General features: G+C 46.7%; 1 protein-coding gene across 1 annotated transcript in view; it reads left to right on the top strand.

Annotated features, from left to right (window-relative positions):
• The window catches only part of NELL1 (neural EGFL like 1), a 326,301-nt gene that overhangs the window by 278,503 nt on the left and 38,341 nt on the right, over positions 1-9,457 (top strand). The window contains exon 13 of the mRNA XM_018554737.1: positions 2,862-2,868. Within this exon, the coding sequence (XP_018410239.1) occupies positions 2,862-2,868 (7 nt within the window). The remainder of the gene's footprint in view (positions 1-2,861; positions 2,869-9,457) is intronic.

Below are 9,457 nucleotides of genomic sequence, written 5' to 3'. Positions count from 1 at the left end.
GCCTGAAAAATGTGTATTGTTGTCTGTGTCCCCTCTGGGAGGACTGGCCCTCTTTATTATTACTGGTGATCATTGTCCATGACGGAAAGTGATGGGAGAACCGAAACTTCGTGTTGTCCCTAGAGGGGAAATCTTCCAATGTGGGGAACCTGTTCTGGTGACAACTGTCGAAAAGGAATTTACCTCACTTTGGATGGATGTATTTCTGCTTCCTGTGTTGTGTTAATAGAACAGGAAGTGAAGAGAAATCTCATGGAAGGAAGACAAGGGGATTTTTTTTTTTCCATGTCGCATAACAAGAAAATGTGCAAAATTATCTAAACTAACACCAGTCAAAACAGAAAATAACACACCTGTTTATGTCCTATTATTGTCTGTAGACTCCTTAGAAAATAAAATAATTTTTGTACAACAATTTTGCCCCCAATTTTTTTCTTCTCCCACTTTCTCCCCGCAGGCTTATGTATATTTCTGAATTTGGTGCACATGTCTTCCCACACAGCCACGTCATCCATCCACAGATCCCATCACAGGTCCCATCAGCCACCGCGGCAGTGGTCCCCAATGGCATACAAATGCGGTGACATCTCAACACTTGTAATCCATTGACGCTTCCTTCCGTCCATGGTACCGGATTTGGGATTTGTCCATGTTGGCACGGACATGGACAGATGGAAGAGCCTGCAGGAGGCAGAGCATTGCACCAACGATGTACTGATTGCAGTTGCAGTGCTTTTCTGGCTCTTATGCAAAAAATAAATGCACATTTATGAAGAAGCGTGCCCCCCCCTCCTTTTTTTTTAAGGTGGAATTTCCTCCTTTAAGTAATGAAAAAGTTATCACTAAATAAACAGGCCCATAGCTGCTCCTTGAAAGACGTGAGTCATACGTGACCTGGCGTTTCAGGACGGAACACCCGCCCGTCTCCCGCCGCTTCGCATCCTTTAACATCGCAAACAACACCAGAATTCACTCCAAACAACCCGTCCTCAGCGGCGGAGGAGAATTGTGCCGCGGGCGACGTCCGTCATTTCCTCCCACGTTTCATCTGAGCCCGCTGTGTTCCCAAATAAGCCCTCGTGCCGCTCAGAACTTGTGTTGCAGCAGACTGCCTAGTCTCTGGAATGGATACATGGTGTCTTTGTGAAGATTCACAACCTGAGCCAGCACTACAGGAAGAGGCCCCGAGCTGAAAAGGGAAGTTCTCACCAAGCATGAGAAGACATGAGGATTTAATAGGAAGAGCAGCAAAGAGAAGGGAAACTACCATGGATTACAGTAAGGTGCACATTACAGTATTGTTTTATGTTAAAAAATCTGAGGGTTTAATGTCACTTTAATGGAGATATTTATAATCTGTGTCTTTTTATCACATCTGACTTTATGGAAGAGACGCGCTCAGTAGCACCTCCGATTCACAATTTGCGCGTCTCGCACTGTAACAACGCGTAACACCTGTTACCAAGGGGAAAGCCCACGCGTTTCCACAACACGCATTCAATATCTTTTCATCTATTTTAGTGTTAGAATCACCTTTTGGATTGTTGAGAGAATCCGTATTCTTAGTGTGTCTTTGTTACTGTTACCTGAAAGTACCTCGCGATGCCGTCTTCAAATGTCCTCGTGTTTTCTATGATAGAAACATATTATTGAGTTTGAAAAGCAACAAAACATCTCAACATCAAAGTGTATGGAAAGCCAAAACTTTGATGGAGGGTGTTGTTTAAAGTGGGGAAGTGTTAAAACCCCTTTGAGTTGGAGTTTAGGTCTTGGCAGGCAGCAGGCAAGAGAACAGTCATGTCTAGGCGTTGGTCACGGCAGGTAGAAGGCAAGACAGTCCAGGCAGAGGTCATGGCATGCAAGAGAGTAGTCCGGTCCAGGCAGAGGTCATGGCATGCAAGAGAGTAGTCCGGTCCAGGCAGAGGTTATTGCATGCAAGACAGTTGTCAGGTTCAGGCAAAGATCATGGCATGCAAGAGAGTAGTCCGGTCCAGGCAAAGGTCATGGCAGGCAGCAAGCAAGAGAATAGTCAGGCCTAGGCATTGATTATGGCATCAAGCAGACTAAACCTTTCCGGGAGACATTTTTGATTTTTTTTTTCTGACTGACGGCGGGCCGATGTCAGGAAAAAAAAAAGAGCAGAGAAAGCGCTTCCCTCCTGGGTGGCCGGGAGCCGCTAGGCGACCCCTGGCAAATCGTCGTTCGACCCCCGACGTGGTCGTGACCCCCAGGTTGAGAACCGCTGCTCTACCTGCTGAGCCACTCTGAAACGTGTAATCCTCAGGTAAACCTGGTTTCTGCTGAACTCTGAACTCCTAGCTCCTCCCTTGACCTATTTTAGTCACGCCTCTGCACTTCCTGTTTGCCAGATTATTGTGCTCCTGCCAATATCTTCCTTCCTGCTGCCTCTGTGATACAATCTTCTCATACTGCTACCCGTGTACCGACCTTTGGCTGCTGATTCACCCACTACTCTCATCGTCTCATGCTTCATACCTGATACCTTTTGGGTACTGACCTCGGCTTGATCTCTGACTACGCTTCTGCCTGCTCCTATACTACTACTGCCAGCTTGTGTACCGAACCGGCCTGTTATACCGCGAATTTGCCTGCTGGACTCCGAGCCTGATCCCGGATCGTGACAGTCACGCTCTTTCATGAAGCGCCATTTAAAAGATTTAGGATTTGCATTAATTGTATCTTTATTTTTAAAGATGAGATATTTTTGCATTTGATTGGCGAGCATCCAGCTGGGGCTCCCGCATGAGAGATTGGAAGGATAATTCAGCGGGGTTGTCGGCGTTCTCAGGTTGTGTCAATGACAGGTTTTGTACGTCAATCAGAGCAGCTCAGACAGCAAAACTGCGACTCCTACAAATGAGGAATAATTGCCGTCACCTGGATATATTACGGGCGCACTTATTCCTGATTGAGCGTCACTCAGCCACAATCTAATCCTCGGCTTCATTAGAGGGCCAGAGTCTCTCCGCAGCATGAGATATGTAGCAGGTATTCCTCGGGGCTGCGGAGGGTTTGCGGTGCTTTATTATGTGCTGCTGGAAAGTGCTGAGTCCTCCGACGTCCATTCTTATGGGGGCGGCTGTCTAAGTGCCGCGTTTTGCCGCGGGAGGGTGATCCATCATTTCACCCGTTCCCTAAGTAAAACATGGAGACTCGTTCATTAAAGTGAACCCGTCATTTTCAGGTTAGGTACATATATGCGGATTAACACTTCCAGGTATGTATTACCATCACAGTACTCCCCCTGACCATGCCTTCAGTTGGTTTTCTCTCCAGAAGGATGGAGCCATCTTTGCTCAGGCATCATCCAGGGTCACCATCTACTTCCTGGACTGAGATGCCGGCTCAGAGATGACACAATCATGTAAATCCTGATGTCTCACACGGATCATCCCCTGCTGCAGCCTCTCACCTTGTGACTGGCTACAAAGGTACAAAGCTGCAGTCTGATCACTGGGGGATGGGAGACTGAGGAAATGCTTCCTCCATGCTACACAATGTACAGACTGATCACTGGGGGATGGGAGACTGAGGAAATGCTTCCCCCATGCTACACAATGTACAGACTGATCACTGGGGGGAGGGGAGACTGAGAAAATGCTTCTTCCTGCCTGCAGAAGACCGATCACTGGGGGGAGGGTAGACTGAGGAAATGCTTCTTCCTGCCTGCAGCAGTCTGATCACTGGGGTGAGGGGAGACTGAGGAAATGCTTCCTCCTGCCTGCAGCAGACTGATCACTGGGGGTGAGGGAAGACTGAGGAAATATTTCCTCCTGCCTTCAGCAAAAGTATCAATGTTATCTTCTGTGAACTGCCAATCTTCTGGAGATCGCATAGAGATGAAAGGAAGGAGACATATTTGAGGGCTGCGTGACAATTAGTAAACTATATGTAAGATTGTAGTCCATCCCGGGGATGGGGGGGGCGGAGCTTGGAGCGGTGACTACTTTACAACACACACAGGGACCATGGAGAACAGACGTAGCCCCCCCCTCCAGAAGGAAGGACAGTGTCAGAGATGATTGGAGGATCTCCAGCCGAGTGATACACAAATAAGAGACATTGTTGCTCAGAGTTCAGGGACTGGAATGTATTTTTAGGATGTAACTGCTGAGTTTTGTGTCACTTTAAACTGAGTGAATAGACTGCAATTTATTTAGCTAAACATGTAAAAGAGATCAGCTGACGTCCACGATCTTATCAATGTGTGTTAACATGTTAAAACCCCTTTATCATATTTAAACTTTGTGATTATTTGTACACAGGGGCGACTTTGTATCCTCATTACATACTCAACCTCTGCTTCCTTCCCTGCAATGGTGACACTCGGGTGCACGCCGCACCCTCCGCACCCCCCATGTGACGCCACTGTACACAGGAGCAGCTTTGTATCCTCATTACATACTCAACCTCTGCTTCCTTCCCTGCAATGGTGACACCCGGGTGCACGCCGCACCCTCCGCACCCCCATTGCGATGCCACTGTACACAGGGGCAGCTTTGTATCCTCATTACATACTCAACCTCAGCTTCCTTCCCTGCAATGGTGACACTTGGGTGCGCGCCACACCCTCCGCACCCCCCTTGTGACGCCACTGTACACAGGGGCAGCTTTGTATCATCATTACATACTCAACCTCTGCTTCCTTCACTGCAATGCTAAGCAATGGTAGTGCCTTACTTCTCCTTCCAATGTTGTAAGTCTGACTTGCATAGATGCCAACTGCCCCCGATTTGCTGGGACAGTCCATTTTGAACCTCAGTCCCGATGATGATGATGATGCGTCCAGATCGATGTGCTGCAATTACAGTGTCATCCTAATTTGAGTTACTGCAACTCAATACGATAGTTATTGTGGTGATCAGGGGCTGCAGGTGGGCAGTCCCGGTATAAGTAGAGTTGGGGTTTGGATGGGTCACTCTGGTAAGTGGGTCTGAGCTATAACTAGAGAACACATAACATCTTGTGCTTGGTTCTTCATGGTGTTGGAGTATCGCCTCACAAGGATGCGGCTCAGGCTGAGTGTATTCAAGGTTGCCCAGATCGTGTGGAGGCGCAGCGGTTGCTATGGTTTTGTCAGTGACAAAAATATTATCTATCCTTGGCTTCTGCGGCACGCACGTTACCGGAAGAATCCACTGTCCATTATGTACTATAGATGTAGGCGGGGAAGCTGACTTGATAAACAGAGGCTGATGAAAGCAGTTTTCAAGTTCATCGGCAAGAATGCCAATCGTGGTTGAAATTCCAACAGAGGGAAACAGACGAGAGGGTGCAATGGAAGATATTCTGGTGTAGAGACGGTCTGCCAACCCAATCTAAAGTGGTCCAGTTATACATTGCTGTATCTTGAGATATAGATATATATATTGTCATTTGTACATGTGTTTTGCCTGCATTGGAATCGAACACAATGGACCTGTTACAGTTTTCTACAGAACTCTATGGCTCTGCTAGGGTGCTCTTCCAAAGAGTTTATAGTGTGTTTCTTAGGTATTGTAGATATTTATAGGAATTAAGCATTGTGTAGACTGGTTACAGATGAAACTTGTACATCAACTTTTTCTATCTCTTTCAAAGACAAGATATATTGCCCAAAAATATTTTTCCTAAGATAGTCTCTACTTTGCCACCTCTATTGGTTTTTACTCTCTCCCCACTTTATTACTCCTTCCTCTGCTCTCAACCGTCCTCCTGTTGAGCTGTCTGCTCTCCCCTCACTGTCCTTCTCCTCCTTTTGCTCTCTACACTATCCCTGTTCTTGCTGTCCTCCTTCTACTGCTCTCTACTCTTCCACTGCTTCCCTTCTCCTCCCACTGCTGTCTCCCCACTTCCACTTTCTCTTGTTGCTCCTCCACTTTCTTCCTCTGCTCTCAACCCTCCCTCTGTTTTCCTTTTCCTGCTCCTGTCTACTCTCTCCCTCTCTTTGCTGTCCTCCTCCTTTCTCTCTCTACTCTCTCCCTCTCTCTGCTGTTCTCCTCCTTTCCCTGTCCTTCTTCTCCTGCTAGTCTTAACCATTGCTCACCTGTTCTCCTGCTGTGATCTTCTCTCTCTCCCTGTCCTCCTCTTTCCAAAGCTCCTTATGCTCTCCCTACTTTCCTTCTCCTCTTGTCGCTCTCTATTATCTCCCTGCTTTCTTTTAACTCTTCCCTGTAGGCCTTTGTTTGCTCTATCATTTCCTCTGCTGTCCTCCTTTTCTCACTGTCCTTTAATGTCTTCCACTTGCCTTCTCCTCTCACTGCTCTTTGATTTCCTCTGCTGTCCTTCTCCTCTCACTGCTCTTTGATTTCCTCTGCTGTCCTTCTCCTCTCACTGCTCTTTGATTTCCTCTGCTGTCCTTCTCCTCTCACTGCTCTTTAATATCATCTGCTGTTCTCTTCCTCTCACTGCTCTTTAATATCATCTGCTGTTCTCTTTTCAAGGTTGCCCAGATCGTGTGGAGGCGCAGCGGTTGCTATGGTTTTGTCAGTGACAAAAATATTATCTATCCTTGGCTTCTGCGGCACGCACGTTACCGGAAGAATCCACTGTCCATTATGTACTATAGATGTAGGCGGGGAAGCTGACTTGATAAACAGAGGCTGATGAAAGCAGTTTTCAAGTTCATCGGCAAGAATGCCAATCGTGGTTGAAATTCCAACAGAGGGAAACAGACGAGAGGGTGCAATGGAAGATATTCTGGTGTAGAGACGGTCTGCCAACCCAATCTAAAGTGGTCCAGTTATACATTGCTGTATCTTGAGATATAGATATATATATTGTCATTTGTACATGTGTTTTGCCTGCATTGGAATCGAACACAATGGACCTGTTACAGTTTTCTACAGAACTCTATGGCTCTGCTAGGGTGCTCTTCCAAAGAGTTTATAGTGTGTTTCTTAGGTATTGTAGATATTTATAGGAATTAAGCATTGTGTAGACTGGTTACAGATGAAACTTGTACATCAACTTTTTCTATCTCTTTCAAAGACAAGATATATTGCCCAAAAATATTTTTCCTAAGATAGTCTCTACTTTGCCACCTCTATTGGTTTTTACTCTCTCCCCACTTTATTACTCCTTCCTCTGCTCTCAACCGTCCTCCTGTTGAGCTGTCTGCTCTCCCCTCACTGTCCTTCTCCTCCTTTTGCTCTCTACACTATCCCTGTTCTTGCTGTCCTCCTTCTACTGCTCTCTACTCTTCCACTGCTTCCCTTCTCCTCCCACTGCTGTCTCCCCACTTCCACTTTCTCTTGTTGCTCCTCCACTTTCTTCCTCTGCTCTCAACCCTCCCTCTGTTTTCCTTTTCCTGCTCCTGTCTACTCTCTCCCTCTCTTTGCTGTCCTCCTCCTTTCTCTCTCTACTCTCTCCCTCTCTCTGCTGTTCTCCTCCTTTCCCTGTCCTTCTTCTCCTGCTAGTCTTAACCATTGCTCACCTGTTCTCCTGCTGTGATCTTCTCTCTCTCCCTGTCCTCCTCTTTCCAAAGCTCCTTATGCTCTCCCTACTTTCCTTCTCCTCTTGTCGCTCTCTATTATCTCCCTGCTTTCTTTTAACTCTTCCCTGTAGGCCTTTGTTTGCTCTATCATTTCCTCTGCTGTCCTCCTTTTCTCACTGTCCTTTAATGTCTTCCACTTGCCTTCTCCTCTCACTGCTCTTTGATTTCCTCTGCTGTCCTTCTCCTCTCACTGCTCTTTGATTTCCTCTGCTGTCCTTCTCCTCTCACTGCTCTTTGATTTCCTCTGCTGTCCTTCTCCTCTCACTGCTCTTTGATTTCCTCTGCTGTCCTTCTCCTCTCACTGCTCTTTAATATCATCTGCTGTCCTTCTCCTCTCACTGCTCTTTGATTTCCTCTGCTGTCCTTCTCCTCTCACTGCTCTTTGATTTCCTCTGCTGTCCTTCTCCTCTCACTGCTCTTTAATATCATCTGCTGTTCTCTTCCTCTCACTGCTCTTTAATATCATCTGCTGTTCTCTTCCTCTCACTGCTCTTTAATATCATCTGCTGCTCTTTGATTTCCTCTGCAGTCCTCCTCCTCTTGCTTCTCTTTAATGTTCTTTAATGTTCTCCTCCTGTCACGGCTCTTTAATATACTCTGCTGGTCTAAAAGTTCTTCCATTGTTCTCCTCCTCTCACTGTTCTTCAATTTCCTCCACTTTTCTCCTTTCACTGCTCCCTAATTTCCTCTGCTATCCTGCTCCTCTTACAGTTTTTTTTATTTCTTCAACTGTCCTCTTTCTTTCACTGCTCTTTAATTTCCTCCATTGTTCTCCTCCTCTCACTGCACTCTAATTTCCTCCATTGTTCTCCTCCTCTCACTGCACTCTAATTTCCTCCATTGTTCTCCTCCTCTCACTGCTCTCTTATTTCCTCCATTGGTCTCCTCCTCTCACTGCACTCTAATTTCCTCCATTGTTCTCCTCCTCTCACTGCACTCTAATTTCCTCTGCTGTTCTCCTCCCTTCACCGCCTTTAATATTCCTTGAGGTTTTCCTCCTCTCACTGCTCTCTAATTTTCTCTTTTTTCTTCTTCTCCTCTTACTCATTCCCTCCTCTCCCCCATTGGTCCTCTGAGCTTGTCCTGCGGAGTCCTGTCTTCTAGACATGTGCACCAGCAAAAAAATTGTTTAGTTTCGTTTCGATTTGGATTTTGCTTAATTTCTTTTTTTTTCGGAATTTGGGCCCGAAAGTCAATTCGTTTTGGAATTCAGATTCGGACTAAATTCGTTAGCTGAAATCCGTACGAACTTTCGTTTCTAATTCGTTTCGTTCGTTGCAGCAAAGTGACATTTAAGAGGGGAAAAAAAAGTTTTTTGTTCTCAAATGTCACTTTGCTGCAACGAAAGTTCATCCAAAAAAAAAATGAATGGGAAATTCGGATTTGTTTGCATTCCTTGTATCTGTAATTCGGATACATCCGAATCTTCGCATTTCAGAAATTTCGTCCGAATTTCGATTCGGAATGAAACGAATCGAATCGCACATGTCTACTGTCTTCTGCTTGTGATGGCCCTGGACTCAGTCCCCCCATAACACCTCATGTCTGTCCCCCCTGTGTCAGTTCTGACCCCCGTCTGGTATGATCCGTCAGAGGCACTCTGGCTTGGTTCTTATTGTTAAAGGAGAACTATGGGGTCAGTGTTTTTCCCCATAGTTCTCCTTAGGGTCACAGGAGGACACAAACTAGCGTCCTCCCGTCACCCTAAGCTCAGTATATAGGGAGCTGTAGCTCGCGGTATACTGAGACTCCGCAGCCGGAGCGTATCCCGACATCGATGTCGAGATCCGCCCAGCTCCGTGAGTGACAGCTGGCTCTGCCTATCTAGAGGCAGAGCCAGCTGTACCCGCCCCCGTCCGTTCCGCCAGTCAGCGCTGGCGGATCGGAGCGGGGAGAGGGGAATCCAGCCCCTCCCCTGTCACGGCAGAGAGCCGTGACAGGATCGAGAGGTGAGTGAAAAGC

The sequence above is a fragment of the Nanorana parkeri genome, unplaced genomic scaffold (genome assembly GCF_000935625.1).
Source record: "Nanorana parkeri isolate BGI_ZX_2015 unplaced genomic scaffold, ASM93562v1 scaffold10, whole genome shotgun sequence".
Lineage (NCBI taxonomy): Eukaryota > Metazoa > Chordata > Amphibia > Anura > Dicroglossidae > Nanorana > Nanorana parkeri.
The sequence above is the reverse complement of the archived record's forward strand: the minus strand, read 5'-3'. Positions and strand labels throughout refer to the sequence as shown.